Genomic DNA, 17,443 nt, shown 5'->3' with positions numbered 1-17,443 from the left:
ATCCCTTGTGAATATTTTGGAATAGAATAGAAAAGAAAAAAATACAAAAGAAAAGAAAAATAGAATACAACAGCAGAATACAATACAATGGCATGTAATAAAGCAGAATAAAGAAATAAAAAATAGAACACTGTGGAATATATCAGCACAATAGAGTAGCAATTACTGTGTAAAACAGTTAACTAGAAGTAACCTAGGAAAATAGAGCAAAATAGATTAGAGTAGCATAGAGTGGAGTAAAAGAGGTAGACTATTATAGAATGCAAGAGCAAAATAGTAAAGAATAAGAGTAGCATAAAGCAGAAGATTTAGAACATAGAATGCAACAGCAGAGTAGAAAAGAGTGGCATTGAGTGAAGTATAAATTAGTACCAAATATAGCCGAGCAAAATGGAGTGAAATAGAGTAAAACAGAATACAGTGGAGTAAAACGACTACATAGGATAGATTGCATATGGTAGGAAATTGAATAAAACATTAAAATGGAAAGAGTAGCAAAGCCGAGCAAAAAAAGGAATAAAATGGAGTAAAATGGCCTAATGGTTAGAGAGTTTGACTCCTAACCCTAAGGTTGTGGGTTTGAGTCTCGGGCCGGGGTTTGAGTCTCGGGCCGGGGTTCGAGTCTCGGGCCGGCAATACCACAACTGAGGTGCCCTTGAGCAAGGCACGAACCCCCCCACTACTCGGGCGCCGCAGCATAAATGGCTGCCCACTGCTGTGGGTGTGTGTTCACGGTGTGTGTGTTCACTGCTGTGTGTGTGCACTTTGGATGGGTGAAGTGCAGAGAACGAATTCTGAGTATGGGTCACCGTACTTAGCTGTATGTCACGTTACTTTTAGAAGAGCAGAATGAAATAGAATAGAAAATAGAATAGAGTAGAGTGATGTAGTTAAAATGTTGAAATAGAATTGAACAGAAACATAGAATATTGTGTCACAGGGGCAGGGCAAAGAGAGAGAAATAGAATTCAACAGCATGAAGCATGAGAGAATAGAATAGATTAGAATAGAATAGAATAGAATAGAATAGAATAGAATAGCCTTGTTACTTGCCAGTACGGTGAAAGATGTTTGATGCTGCATACAAATAAATAGAAATCTAAACAGCACTGTAGGTGTCATTGAGCCTATGGGGTAGAATTCATATAAATATAGTTAGTCATGGTGATTTCGATGAGAAATATTGTGCTCTTTATACTGAGGCAAGTGAATCCAGTGGTGTAATGAAATACATTTTTGTTTTGATGTTTAGAATAAAATGAGAGTAGTTTAATTTAGTCTTTCTGTTTGGGAGAGAACAAGCTACAGCCAGTAGTGTGTGTGTGTGTGTGTGTGTGTGTGTGTGTTTGTGTGTGTTTGTGTGTGTGTGTGTGTGTGCATGTGTGTGTGTTTGTGTGTGTGTGTGTGTGTGTTTGTGTGTGTGTGTTTGTGTGTGTGTGTTTGTGTGTGTGTGTGTGTGTGTTTGTGTGTGTGTGTTTGTGTGTGTGTGTGTGTGCGTGTGTGTTCGTGTGTATGTGTGTGTGTGTTTGTGTGAGTGTGTTTGTGTGTGTGTGTGTATGTGTGCGTGTGTGTTTGTGTGTGTGTTTGTGTGTGTGTGTGTGTGCGCGTGTGTGTTTGTGTGTGTGTGTGTGTGTATGTGTGTGTGTGTGTGTGATTTCTCAAACACACGGCCAATATCGACTGTCTCTGGTTCTGACAGAGCAACGGCTGAAATAAAAGAGCGCAACATTTAAATACTTTTCCATCTGTGCACGAATATCATTACAGTGTAAATCATAAAACAGCAGGAAACACAATTCTTCCACACGATACTGTATTTTGTTAAACAGCAAAGTGTGTGGCCTAAGACAAACTCCTTATTTTTCATTTCTCAATGGCACTTTTCCAGTGTTCTTGCCATAAGTTTGTCTCATATATTTCATAGCTCTTGGCTTTAAAGTACCTCAGAACTGAAAAATGGGATTTTTGTTTTGGTTAAAATTTGTTAAGACGGCGCAAAAGTCACATTTTATGTTTGAAACAGAAACTTTTTTTACTTTCTGCGACTGTAACTAATTCGGGAAGTGTTTCATTTAGTCACTCACAGTTAGCTAGCCAGCTAGAATATTTTACAGCTTTTCTTAGATCTGGTCATTTATAAAGTTGTCTAAGAATATAACAATGCAATCAAGCCACAGACACTGAAATCACATGTTTAATTCTTGTACAGTATATACTAACATTTATTCCTAGAACCTGATATGATTAATGAGAGTAAAAGAACAACACGGTTTAATTCATGAAATCTTATTAGGCAGAAGGTGTTAATATTCAATAACAGTCGCTCAGACTTTAGTGCTAGCTGTAATTCAATTCATAGCATTATATTAATGTGCTTATTCTAACAATCTATTGTCTCTATAGTAACCTCTCCAACACAGAATTGTATGGCAGATATTAGATGTGTTGTTACTCATGTTATTTATCAAACTTTAGCACAACTTAGCGCTGGGTAAAAGTCGTTCGTTTAACAATTAGGCAAGGTGTTTCTACAGGACAGCTGGATGTTCTTTAATCTGTGGGTAAATTCCTGTGTATAAGGTGAATAAAACACTTTAGGATTTGCTTTTATCGTAAAATCAACTGCTGGCTAGTAAATATTTTTTTTTTTCCTATAATGTTTTGCTCTGTTGTATTGTATTGTATTGTACTTAATGGTATGCTTGTGAGTGGTTGTCTCAGTGCAAAATATTGTGTGTGTGTATGTGTGTGTGTATGTGTGTGTGTGCGTGTGTGTGTGCAGTCATTGGTATGTGAGATATATATGAGCCCTGTCAGTGTAAATGAGCTGAAGTGTGCTGGAGTGTTTAGCACTAAATCTTGCTATGATTTTTTTACACACAGCAGAAGCTGGTTATTGTCTGGCGTCTTGCTTTTTTCATCATTATTTAGGCGATATTACAGAAGGTGCCACTTCTATGAGCTTGTAATTAGAGTGCATTACAATGGCAACATCTTCTTCCTATTATTTGCCCAAATTCCTTTTTAGTGTTTTCAGTCGCAGTAGCTGTGCCACGTTTCCCGATTAAACATTACCCCATTTTCCAGCCGTGTATCCGATGCGCTCATTGAGCACAACCTGTTCGCGTTGCAAGGCTGATGCATCTCATTATGAGCTTCTGTTGAAGGGAACACTAATTCAGGCTGTGCTTAGTGCAATACTAAGAAGAGTTGGCCGAGGGCAACATGTACAACAGCATGCCCAAAGTCTGCAGGTTAACAAAGCTGACCTGCCCTCCTGAGGCAGCATGATGGCTTACATAAATCATCCACACTCTGTTCTTACACTTTGTTTCACAACCCCATACGGCCATTACAGGCCACCAGTGTGCATATTGCATTGTAGCATACACCTGCAGCTGCCACAGGTGTGCTGTATCCTTCTGTTTTTCTTTCATTTAGTCTTTTTTTCTGCATGGTAGGTGTCCAGAAGGAAAGAGTGGATAGAGGAATAGGGCAGAAGTCAAAGCATTTCCGAGAAAAAATCTTTGTCCCAAATGTCCAAATCATATTCACTATACTTGGAGTACATTGCAATGCCAGTGTCGATATCTGTTTTGGTTTAGTGTTCCAAATATCTATAATCCATATTTGGATTTAAAACCTAAATGGCCTAATCTCTACCATGACCAAAGACTGGGCAAAAACAAAGGTAGACATGGCAGCACTGCTTACATTGTGTATGAATTCTGCCTTACCAAAATCATATATATTGTTGAAATCTATCCTGCAAGCTTTATATCTAAGACAATTAATTTAGCATAAAAGTAAAAATCTCTAGCTCATGCAACTTTTGAAGACAGTTTTCCAATAAATAGGAAATAAACAGTATGTCAAAATAGTATGTTAGAATCTTTCAGTGCATTGACATAGCATTTAGTGCAGTAGCATACCATTTGATGTGTTACTAAATACATTAGTTTAACAACCAGATTACCATAACTTTGAATCTGTTTAAATGTTCGGCTTGTAATCTAAAAGCTCTGCTATTTTGTTGCAAACATTAAGCAAGCTAGAATGAGAAGTTTTGTAGCCGAATGTTTAAGTCGCAGACACAACAGAAGACAGTCATCTTGGTGTGTCATGGACAGGATGAGTGCTTGAGGTGCTGTAGGAAGTGCTTCTGCATGCTGTTTCAGAAAACGGCTTTACCCCAGAGAGGTTTTGGAGTGCTTTTATCTTCTCTTGCATAGAACCTCAAATTTCGTGGCATCTACAAAAGCTTGTCTTGCATTGGAAAACTTTGTTGAACCAAGACCAAACCAAGTCTAAATAACAGGGTAGCCAGATAACAGAGTAGAAACAGTGACCCTTAAATAACAAATAGCTTCCTTGGGAGACGGCAAACCTGGCACTGTTACACAGAAAGAGTGGATTATATCAGAGAGATCATGTGGGCATAGTGCTAAGGTTGCATGGCCATATAATTCTAAATATATCCAAATGTGGAGCAGGGTTTTAGTGAATGGGTATGTGTGCCAGGTGCAGTGGCATGGAGACACACAGCTGTATGCTTTAAAACACATGCTCAGTATGGTCAGTAGCAGTCAAGCCTGTAAACCAGTTCACCACATCATGGTTGTAATGGCTTTCTCGGTGACCTGTAAAGTGTAACCTCTTAACCTCCTGGGAGTTGTCAGCTGGCCCAGTTTTACTGTAGATTCTTCACTCTCCTGACAACATTACTTTCGCTGTAGTTACTGAATAATTAGTCTCGTGTAGCCAGACCTTCAGATTAACAGCAACAGGTCTGGACTCTATAGAAGCTTGGGTCAAGGACCACTACAGAGGGCTTACGACTGAAAAGTAAAGCAATCAATTACAGTTTTTTTTGTTTACCGTCATGTTTAGGTTTGCATGAAAATGTAAAGGCGATGTCTCTACAAAAACAGACCATAGTCACAATAGATCGTTCATTCAAAAAAGTCATGCAAATTAATGAGTCTATACAGTGAATTCACATCTTGGCCTTAAAAAAATGTGAGACACATCTAAAGGGCAATCCTGTAGACTCCACTCAATCAGATGACATTCATCCAGGAGTTTGTGGGAGTGATGTCTGAAGCGAGGACAACTGATAAACTAATGCTTGTACTGTAATAGGCTTAATAGGCTTTAATTAGAATATTTGAGCTGTTAAGGATGAACTGCTCTCTAGCATTTTGTATATTTTCTAGATGTTTAATTCTCCAGAATATGAATTCAACACCATTTAATTCTGAATCACAGATTTCTTTCTTTTTTTTTACTTGGATGTTGACAAATGGTTTTTAAACCATCATTGAAATGATCAATATCCGTAGAGATAAGCCAAGAATCTGTTATAATATGTTGACTTGTGGTAAGATGCATCAACGGCTATGTTATCACAATGAAAGCATAGGAAAAAAACAGATAGATGAATGTCAGATCAATCAGACCTCTATGCCCCTTCCTGCCAAAACTCAAATAAACATAATGACACATGGACAGAATGGAGCCAGTGATACATTGCTGTCTCTGTACAATCCTCCGTACAATCTCTGCTTTAAAATGTGTTTTCCGGCCAGATTGAAATGTCACTTTATCTTGTATAAGCCAGCACTGAATGAATGTGGCGTGAAGGCTTGTTTCTTTTGGAGACAATACCTTACCCCCACACTGTGGGCGTCTACACCTGTTCCGTGTCTGCCAGGCTGAAATTGAGATGTCAGACAGGGCCACAGGGAGTGGGCTTACAAGAGCGAGAGTGAGAGAGAAAGACATTTAAATTGCCACATGCAATATTATACAGCCGTGGAGACAGACATGGAGGCTTGTGTTTTGACAAGGGGACATGTCATATGTTTGGATGCTGATAAAGATACAATCTGAGCTTCCAGACTTTTTTTTTTTTTTTTTGCCTGTGTACCCTTGTTTGCACTTGCCTGGCCTCTTGTATGTGCAAGACCAGGCCCTTTCAATTGCCAGTAATGCAACTTGATATGATTCAGTGGAGAGAGGAAAAGTTACCATAATTAACCTATGCAGCAAAGTAGATTTTTCTCTCAGCACAATCAATGTTAAACTGATTTAATCAGCTGTGTTATATTTGGTAATGCTCATCCAATGACATAAGACCAGCATGACACTGGGACATGAATGACCAACATTAAAGACTTCTGCTTAGAACCTCCTCAGTGCCTTGCCGCATCCAGGTATTGTGTTTTTGATACTCATCAGCATCATCAGCAGGCAACGGTGCAAGGTGTATGATTGGCTGTTCAGCCTAGCAAGCAGAACAAGCAAACAGAAATCTCTAGAGAGTGCACAGAGAATATCTCATTCATCTTTTTCAACTTTACCTCATCTGCTCAGCATTTCTCACCTTCCGCTCATTTGATACAGCAAGATGGGTTTTTTGGTTTGGGGTTTTTCTTTTGTTTTTTTTTTAACAAAATGGCTGAGTAAGACTTTTTTAATAGATTCACAGAGGCCTGAAAGTGGAAACTAGGCTACTTTGATTGCATCCCAAATCGTATACAACTGTACTAAATATTTACATTCATTCATATTCATAATGAAAAACTGTGAAAAACACTGAGCATGTGATAAAAATACAGCTTAAATTACCCTCCATTACATTTCTACTTTTATTTATTTGGTGACTGCTTTTATAAAAGATGAGGGTTCTCTAACCTCTAATGAGGGCCTTGCTTAAAGACCAACACTTACGGCTTGATGGTATTGTGATTCAAACTCACAGCCTTTGGATGAACAGTCCAGAGCCTTAAACACCAACCTTTCACTGCTCCAATGCACCATGTACACACATTCACATAAACATTTGCACCAAGTTAGCATAGCCTGTCCACTTATCAGCATGGTTTTGGGTGGTGGGAGGAAGTCATAGAAACCCCACTGGAAAACAGGGACAACAGATAAAGCTTCAGATACACAGCATGGGACCATGGACCTGTGAGGCAGTAATGCTACCTACTGTAAAACTGTAGTGTGCAGTTTAGGACACTATAATCCATAATACTGACTTTTATGGGTTTCTGATGCCATAGCCTTAAACATTGGAAAGCTATTCCCTTACATTCAGACCTAGAATTCATGTATTTAAATAGACATGCATGTCAGCTATCAGTTGTTTGCCCTGTGTTTGAGTGGAGGTTTTCAGAGTACACATGATGTGATGTGACTATTCAGATAGTCTTGTTTAGTGCTGATTTCTCACCATCAGCGTGCTGCCACTCCCTTACTGTACTTTATGGAATCCTGATTTTATCAGAATAGAAGATGGAGAGGAACATTGGTGTTTTTTTTTTTGTTTTTTTTTTACAACCATTCTGTACCACATAGCTTTGGTCACACCTGGACACAACTGTCAGGAAGACAGATGCCCCATTACCAGAGCTGTAATTGGCACTCTCGGAGGCCCAAATCAATATCATATCCCATGTTTGCTCTGCACCACAGACCTGCCATGTTACCTAACCTGCCACTGCTCTCAGGCTCCAGTGAGAGAAGGAGCCATTTCATCTCTTCATTAGTTCATGGCCATGCAGTTCAGCACAGATCTACGGCAGCAATTTCCAAAATAACAGTGACTGTATGAAAGATGAGGAGGCTCAGGGGCATAATGAAACAAAATACGAAATTGCAACTTTGCAATCTCAAAAGGGAAAAAAATAAGGTTTCCATGACAAACTAGGCTTCTATTAGACGAAGAACATCACTCAAAAACATCACATCAGATATTATAAAATTACCAAATTCTCCTAGACAAGGAAACAAATTGGCTTTATGTTCTTATATATTGTAATAGATTTCTAGGCTGTGCACTAAGGTTGTCAAATCCTTCTCAGTGAAGAACTGTGTGTGTGTTTGTGTGTGCGTGTGTTATAATGAAACCCCACTAAAATGGGTCAATGGTGAAATGGAACAGGACCATAGGGGTGATAAGTAATGAATTTTAGCTCATAATCTAAACCAATGAGGGTCAGAAATTAATTGGTTTAAGTCAGTACCTCTGTGTAAACTGTCTTCTGTCACCAGCACAATCTATACAGTATAAAGACCTGCACACCAACATAGATTTAACTCTGATAACATTTGAGAAAGGGGTATTTGTTTGGGGTAAGTAACTATTTATTTCAGTTACTCAGTTCATATTTCCATGTAGTGCACCAGCTAATATTAAAATCCGATGGTCCAAAGCTGTGTTAACATAAATAACATAGCTATTACACCACCTCCTCCTACAAACACAAAGCCAAAATAGTATTTTTAGGGCCAATACTTACCACCCGGCATTGCGAACCTATACTATTGGTACATTTTTCTCTTCTGTATCTGTTATGGTTTAAGAACACTGTAAATATTGATAGCCCCTGTTAAGATACATGTACTTATTTCTTCTCTTTAACTCTGATTGTCATGACAAGTTTTGAATATTGAACTCGAGTTTGTCAGTTTTTGAATATGAAACACTTAAAGTAATGTTTTGTCTTTGTTGAGCTTTCTCACATTAAGGCAGCTGGTGAATTTCTTTTCAAGTTTAAGCAGCTTGAATGTTAGTTACTGCATTTTATCCAGCAGAATAATACATACAGTAAAATGATTAAAAATGAAAAACGCTTTAATATCTCTAATAACAAGAATATGGAACAAGAAGAGTTTATTTAATTGGAAATATTCAAATCATACCTCTTAATGAGTAATTATTGAATCCCAACCTGATTTTGCTATTACATCACATCACTCTTTACTGGGTTTACCTGGGGTTACCTGTTTATTTGATCTTTAAATACAATGAACACCATTAAAAGCATAGCTGTCTGTGCTGTCATTTAAAAGATGTTCCTTTTCTCATTCAGAACCACCAATCCCAATCGCACCACCTCAGCTAACCGCAGTGGGTGCCACCTATCTGTGGATCCAGCTCAACGCTAACTCAATCAACGGTGACGGCCCTATCATCGAGAAGGAAGTAGAGTACCGCACCATGTCTGGGAGCCTGATTGACATCCAGCCAGTGGATAAGCCAAACCACAAGATTGGCCACCTTGACCCAGACACAGAGTATGAGATCAGTGTTCTTCTAACAAGACCCAACGAGGGTGGCACTGGAGCTCCAGGTCCACCACTGCGCGCCAGGACCAAGTGTGCTGGTGAGTTCCTAAGCCTCTGTTGTCTCCTCCTGTGTCTTTTATTCATGAACCGAGCTGCTCGATGATATGTAAAGAAATGAATAGTTGTCCCTCCTGTGAGCTTTATATCAACAACAGATTGGAAAGCTTCTTAATAGGGAGTTCATTCTTGTCCTGTCTGGAAGGAAAATGATATTTTCATAACACAGTCAGTTATTCCCTGTCCATACAGACACTTCACATGCTTCTAAAAATGCTTGGTATTAAGATCATATTTTTAGTGTGTGACTGGAAAATGCTTCATGTTTTATTATTATAATCAGCTTAAATAACATTTAATACAACATATTAGCAATGTGTAATTTCAATATTCTGCAAGTTTAAGTTTTCCTTGTGCATTTTGAGTCCCTGCTGAGCCCACAATATTCTTTCTTATTTTGTCCATAAGTTGTCCATAGTGTTTGCAGATTAACTCCGAAATCCGATATTATCTTAGGACACTGAGCCCTGGTTGAAGACAGGGTTCAAACCTATTTCAAACCTACACTTAGTGTAACCTAGATCCCTAGTTACCTAGCGAGCTGTGTCTTTGCATGCTAGCATTATTCAGATTTAGCTACATTATTCAGAAAATGAGCTACAATATGTAAATAGTAGCTATAAATATACAGTGCTTTTCAATTCTCAATTAAGGTTAGTCAAAAGAAGTGAAATTCCAGCTAGAATTTGAATAAGATGTTTATATTAATGCTGTCGTTCTAATTTCTGTAGTATCAGGTCAATAATGGGAAACTCATTTCAAAAAAACCTTTTAAAAAAGAAAAACGTGATAAAAGGACATGCTAATGTCTTTTGTAAGGTGTATAGACATTTTCCCTCACACATCTAGGGTTGGGGGTTCGAGTCCCACCACTCCCCTGTGTGCACAGAGTTTTCATGTTATCCCTGCACTTTAGGGGTTTCCTCTGGGTACTCTGTTATTGTCCCCCAACCCAAAGACATGTGACATGGGCTGATTGCTATCTCAAAATTGTCTGTAGCCTGTAAAAGGCTGTGTTATTGTGATTGTGCTCTTTGATTGGCACCTTGTCCGTGCTGCCCCCTGTTTTGTGTCTCCAGTCCCTCCATATTTTTGCGTTGACTTCACAAGAAATAAAAAGAATGAACCTGCTGAATGTCTGTAACTTTTACTGTAACAAGGACTGTCTGAAGATGTTCCACAACATTAAGTATGTCTTATCTATTAAGTATGTGCTGTTCAGTAATAATAAACTGTTGGTTCATTGCTGGGGAGTTAGTGGAAAGAACTATTTGCATTTAGTGGAAAAATCTGTGTGTAGAAAATATATATACCTGTATAAACCATCTGTCTCTAAATTGCTGGGGAAATGCTTCACAAACACAGGATGCGATAAAAGGAATTTGTGGCAGTATTTTTCAATGACAATCCTTTGAATCATCTGCGGCTTTCAGCTGACTTTTTTGTAAATCTATTGTTTCTCCAGCAATCTGTGGAAGGGGTCATAGCCTGTGTTCAATTAGTCATACAACCAAGTAATCTTGTTTATCAGAAAGAACATTGCTTAGTCTTTCGTCTCATATCCAGACTCAAGTTTCTTTTCTACTACAAAGAGAAGGTGTATGACTGGGAAAATAGCAGAAATAAATGTTCTTCTATTCTTTTTAGTGTCTAAGAATACATTTATTATTAATCTGAAAGTTTTGAATCACTTCAGGGATTTGAAAGTCCATGGATCAGCTGAATTCCGTCTCATACAGTATAGTGTATGTGTGGAATCCTGGACTAGCTCTACACTGCACATTTTAGTGTTTTCCTCATTCCCAACACACCTGGCTCTACCCACCATGGGTGTAAAATGAGTGTGTTAGAGAACTGTAGCCTTTGTCCTGGACTCTTTTTTCTATTTAGGTTTGCCTTGAGGGAGCAACTATTGGTTAGCTATCCATAAAACTTGTCTGGAACATTAGCAGCGGGCAAAGAGAAGGCTAATGCTAAGTTCATTACAATCGAATAAACACTGCTATTGTTTACTCTCTCAGTGTTTTCCCTGCATAATAAGCAGGCATACAGCCCTCCATTTAACACAATGTCCAGTGCATGTATCCCTCCTGGAGGGAGGAAATGCATCTCCCATAATGGCATAGATACATTAACGTTATTAAGGACTCGTCAAAATCGCTGGGCACATTAGCGACATGGCTCGGGACCCCCTGGGCTACAAACAAACGGTGCGCAATTATCACAGTAATTAAACAGGTGCAATGACTCTTCTTTTAAATGACTGCAGTGATTAGTGCGATGGCAGGAATGAAGAAGAGTATCCGCATCTCTCTCTGACGCCAAGCTAATCGCTTTTCCATTTGCGTTTGCGCTAACCAACCATTAGCACACCATGTTGTGCCTCAGCCAATGGGCAAAAAGATGCTAAGGGCATAATAAAAGCCCATTTACATAAATCACAGTTTCATTATTTATTCACTTGTCTGCTCAACATTAGCTTTTAGCCCCTCAGGATTGCAAGCCATAAAAAACAGCTAGGAAGGCTTTTTGTCACTATCAAATCAAAAACAAGACAGATTGTTGTAATATCTTGCCAACAGGGTAATGCTGATAACATGTATGAAGTCAAAGTTTAGGCTTTGCCAAAAACACTGAACCCTTTCAGGAGCATCTAGCCATACATGCTGCTGTCTAGAGCTGGGAGAGGTGATGAGATGCACCCAGGAGGCAGAAGACAGAGATGGATCACACCTCTGGAGGTGTGGGATATCATATTGCATCAGGTAGAATTTTCAAAAGCTAAAAGAGGCCAGACAGAGATCAAGCATACCTCACAGCATGCCATGATGTGCCCTGGCCCCAGCCTACACGCCTCTTACATTAGAATGACATTTCACACACGCAGAAAGAAACCAGCCATTCCATTCATGCTGGGTATCACACATCGACCCTGGCCATTGACTTCTCCTGGTGATCACACTTATGTCAGGTCAAAAACTATTCACTAAACATCAGCTGATAACCTTATACAGAGAAACTTACATTATTTACAACTGAACAATTGAGGGTTAGGAGCCTTGCTCAGGGGCCAGACAGTGGCTGATTAGTGCACCTGGGATTTGAACTCACAACCTTCAGATTGGTAGCCCAACACCTTAACCACTAGGCTACCATGGCCCAAAAGGTGTGATTGCATTTACATTTTGAGCATTTTGGCAGATGCCCCAATCCAGAGCAATTTACATTAATCTCATTTATACAGCTGAGAAATTGAGGGTTAAGCGCCTTCTTCAGGAGCCCAGAAGTGGCAGCTTGGTGGCCCTGGGATTAAAACTTACGACCTTCCCATGAGCAATCCAACATTTTAACCACTGAACCATTGTCATGACCGAGGGCACAAATGTCCACAAATTAATAGCAATTTTTGCTAAAATAATTGGTCAGTCTCGTCCTGCATTTCCAAGACTCATATCCGTGAGAATTTCAAAGGAGATACCGACCCAACTGTTGCTCCGAACATCAGACAGCAGGATGGCTGATGCAGCAGGTCTGTGGATTTCAGAAGATTTAACAGCAGGTGTAGTGATAGGTATAATTACACCATGCCCCAGGCAAGTGACCCGGGGTAATTGTTATAATGAAATGTGTGTATTTCATTATGAGAGCTAATGTTTGGCTTCCACAGGCCTACAAGACACTGACCAGACGTGTGTAACGATCTGTGTAACTACAGCAGACCGCTGGATGTTTATGTTTACTTTAGCATATCTGTAGCAGTAATACTGCAAGATCTGAACTTCGACATTATTGCCTGTTTTATGTGGTATAAATATCAGAATAATTTCTCTACAAGTATTTGTCAGTCAAAGTGCATGTTTTTATGCACTTAGGAATAGAGCTAGAAGTGTGCACCAATATATAAAAAAGATTAATAATAATAATAATAATAATAATAATAATAATAATAATAATAATAATAATAATATAGCAAAGTGATTTTTCTGCAATGGACAGAAATTGGGCCGCTGGGTTTTCGCATGCTTTTCATACACATTATGTTATTATTGTTTGCCATGTTTTCAGTCAATTAAAATGTAAACAATTTGACATTTATTATGAGGTGACATCATTCTTGTCATTATTATTGATGACATGAAATAGTTTTTAGCTAAAGTTTCAGTCAGTAATTTAGTTGCAGCTAGAATAGACTGGGGCATGGTGGCATAGTGGTTTGTGTGTTTGCCTCACACCTCAAGGATTTGATTCCCACTGCTACCATGTGTATGGAGCTTCATGTCTCAGAGGTTTGGTCCGGGTATGCCGGGTTTCGGCCTCAGTCCAAAGTGTTGTAGGTTGATTGGCATCTCTAAACTTAAATTGCTTATTGGGTGTGAGTGTGTGTGTGTGTGTGTGTGTGTGTGAGAGAGAGAGAGAGAGTGAGAGAGAAAGGGAGAGAGAGAGAGAGAGATAGATTGTCCCTTGCAATAGACTGGCATCCTGTCCAGGCTGTACCCTGCCTTGTGCCCCAAGTCTCCTGGGATAGACCCCAGGTTCCCTGCAACCCAGTAGGATAAGTGGTGTAGAGATGGATGGATGGATAGTATAAACTGGTATATAAATGAGAGGCAAGCAGACACAGAAACTTGGTGTGTGTGTGTGTGTGTGTGTGTGTGTGTGTGTGTCTGCGATATCAGTATGTTCATTGCCGGGAAAGTTTAAATGAGGAAATAACAATCTAAAAAAAGGTATAAAAAATGTTGATATGAGCAGTCACACCCTGTGTGTTTGTGCCAGCGTGTGTATGTCATTCTGCTCTGTGTGTGTGAAAGTGTGAGTGAGTATGTAGCCAGTAGTGCACTTTTTGCAGGCGACAAGTTTCTCAGATGAGGTAAACAAGAAAACAAATATCCAAAGTAATTTTAGAAAGAAATGTTCCCCTGAACCCTTTAGCTTTTCTGGCTCCTGCCATTTCATTTACACTGGTGTTTGGCAGGGCAGAGCCTGAATTGTGTAACATGACAAACTTCAGCTCAGATTGGACTTCGGATTCTTCCTCAGCCTCCTCCTCGTGTTGGCTTTGTCTTTTTTTACTTTTTGTATGTACTGAAATTGCCTTAAGTATAACGATGCAACATTCTTTACTAGGAATTGCAGACATTTGAATGACTGTGGTGGGGCACGGTGGCTTAGTGGTTAGCACGTTTGCCTCACACCTCCAGGGTTGGGGGTTCGATTCCCGCCTCCACCTTGTGTGTGTGGAGTTTGCATGTTCTCCCCGTGCCTCGGGGGTTTCCTCCGGGTACTCCGGTTTCCTCCCCCGGTCCAAAGACATGCATGGTAGGTTGATTGGCATCTCTGGAAAATTGTCTGTAGTGTGTGAGTGAATGAGAGTGTGTGTGCCCTGCGATGGGTTGGCACTCCGTCCAGGGTGTATCCTACCTTGATGCCCGATGAAGCCTGAGATAGGCACAGGCTCCCCGTGACCCGAGATAGTTCGTATAAGCGGTAGAAGATGAGTGAGTGAGTGAATGACTGTGTGTGAGAGTGTACGTGTGTGTGCTTGTGGGCATGTGTCATTTTCCTCAATACACACTGTTACATTTCTATGAACAGTATTTCATTTTGCTAATGGAGTTAATGACTTAAAGAAAATGAGGTTAAATGAATAATTAGTCCAAAAATAGATTTTAATGTCCAATCATTTACTCGTTACTGAGTAACATGGAAAATGTCTTTGGTTTCTCAGAAACGTGTATCAGGTCTTACTGACCTGTCTTTGTCTTTTTAATTATTTTTTTTTATTCATATTTTTATTATTATTCATTTTAGTTTGCAGCAGAAAAAAATCTACCAGTTTTTCTGACTGATGGAAGAAGCGCAAAGCACAGATGACACGACTTCATGGTGGACTTCATGAGTTAACTCTATAAAACAACATCACTGTGACTAATTTCTCATTGAACAGATTCACTTCATTACCTTAGCCACCTTTTCAGCCATGTCTGTGTGTATGAGAGAGAGAGAGACAGAGAGAGATGGGATCTGTTGGCTCATTGCTCAGTTTAATTCTGGTCATTTGTACTACTTTTCCAGTATAGCAGCTCTCTGACTGCCAAACCTAAAGCTTCACTCCATCCTGACAACCTCATTTACTCCTGCAGACCACAACTGCTACAGAGCGGTGTGTGGCTCTGTACAGAAACATGCGGGAGCTGTGAATGTGACACACACACATGCACATGCAGCTACACTAACATCTTTTGCACTGATGTACTTTAAGATAATAACAAAATTGGGCATTGCAGACAAGAAATATGCATGCTGGCATGATGAAAAACCCTTCACATGATCAAATCCTGTAATTTACCACTCTATCTATCTATCTATCTATCTATCTATCTATCTATCTATCTATCTATCTATCTATCTATCTATCTATCTATCGGTTCTTAAGACTAAGTAAGCGAACTTTATAGTATAGTCCTGAAAGTGAGGAAAAGGAAGCATTTAAATATTCCATTACAGCTCCATTGCAAGACACTGACACGTCTAAAAAAAACTGCTTATTGTTTAAATTGACGTGTAATTGAATATGCAGTGAATAAAAGTGTATACAAAAATAATACATATGACCATGTGATCATATGCAGGCAAAATTTAGTAACAGCATTAAACGAACAGGAACTTTTGATTTGATTGCTCATTGCTCGCACTCATCTCACTGCTGAAATAATCACGATGAATTAGTGAGCTCTTTTGGATAAAATTCCCAGACGTCTCTCTACAGCGTATGCGGTGATAAATAACACGACGATACGACAGGTAACACCACAGCTGTTGTTCAGAATGTTTACAGACATAATCTATTAGGCTTGTTAGTGTTTCACTATTCAATTCATTTCAATTCAACTTATTTGTATAGCTCTTTTATCAACTGAGATTGTCTCAAAGCAGCTTTACAGAAGCATAGAAAAAAGAATACAAATTGTACATTTTAAAATAAAGTTACGATATATCTCTAACATTTATTCCTAATGAGCAAGCCTGTGGTGATTGTATCAAAGAAAAACTCCCTGAGATGATATGAGGGAACCTTGAGAGGAACCTGACTCTGAAGGGAACCCATCCTCACTTGGACAGGAATTGGTCATTTGGACCCACCCTGAACTGTACAGGAAATAAAGTAAATATAAATAATGTATTTTCTACAACAGTTTATATGGCATGCATCTTAAATTGGATCAAATCTCATGACATTCCGTGTTAGGAAATCACACTTATTTATCTAGTCTGAAATTTGCAGGATGTAAGCATTTGGGAAACCCCGGATTCAGCCTCAAGGATGTCTGGTGGATTTTCCCAACCACTACACATATTCATTTATCAGTTAATATCTCCTTATACTGTAGACTTTTATTATGGGACATTTGTCCATTTTAGTAAATAATGGATGGCAGTAATTTATAGTACCATTTTTAGTCAGTCTAGTTAAAGGTGTAGTGGATGGCTGGGTGTTATCTGTCTGCAGAAACAAGCCCCTGTATTAAAAGCTTGTGCTGTGTATGTTCTACATCTCCTCAAGGGCTTTTTAATAGTCTCTTGCAAATGTACTCTCATATATCTTCCACTTTTCTGCCCTGTTGCTACACTTGACTCATTCTGGTGTTTCTTTTTCTTCCTCCATCTCCATTTCCTCGTCCAAGCCACTGCCTCATATCCTTTTCTCATAACACGCCTGATTTTCACGCTTGGCTCCCCCCGAATCATTTCTCACTCCGGATCCTGTTTTATTGTCCCCTCATTCTCTCTCTCCTCTGGGTACCAAAGACAACCGCACACTCAAAAGCCCAACAAGCTCTTAAAAGCCTCTTCTTTAGAAAGAGTTTTTTCTTTGAGCTTTTTGAGTTAGAATGTTATCTTCATAACAGTTCTGAATTTTATGGCAGTTTTCAGTTGGATGTACTGTATAGGGCAAATTATATTGGCACCCTATCCGCTTTTTGGGGTAGGACAAACAGGTGACAAAAAACAACTTATGTAATAAACAACTTAAGCTCACACTGAAAATGTGAGAGAAAAAAATAAAATATATATATAAATATATATACGTATATGTATGTATATATATATATATATATATATATATATATATATATATATATATATATATATATATATATATATATATATATATACATATATATATATATATACGTATATATATAAATATACGTATATATATATATATATATATATATGTATATAT

The 17,443-nt window shown here is 38.8% G+C and overlaps 1 protein-coding gene across 10 annotated transcripts in view; it reads left to right on the top strand.

Annotated features, from left to right (window-relative positions):
• Positions 1-17,443, top strand: part of LOC132845609 (receptor-type tyrosine-protein phosphatase mu-like) — a 204,110-nt gene that overhangs the window by 90,341 nt on the left and 96,326 nt on the right. For all 10 annotated transcript variants that reach the window (XM_060869713.1, XM_060869711.1, XM_060869710.1 and 7 more), the window contains exon 7: positions 8,883-9,176. In XM_060869713.1, coding sequence (XP_060725696.1) covers positions 8,883-9,176 — 294 coding nt within the window. The remainder of the gene's footprint in view (positions 1-8,882; positions 9,177-17,443) is intronic.

The sequence above is a fragment of the Tachysurus vachellii genome, chromosome 5 (assembly GCF_030014155.1).
Source record: "Tachysurus vachellii isolate PV-2020 chromosome 5, HZAU_Pvac_v1, whole genome shotgun sequence".
Classification (NCBI taxonomy): domain Eukaryota; kingdom Metazoa; phylum Chordata; class Actinopteri; order Siluriformes; family Bagridae; genus Tachysurus; species Tachysurus vachellii.
This window is presented reverse-complemented; position numbering and strand designations above follow the sequence as displayed.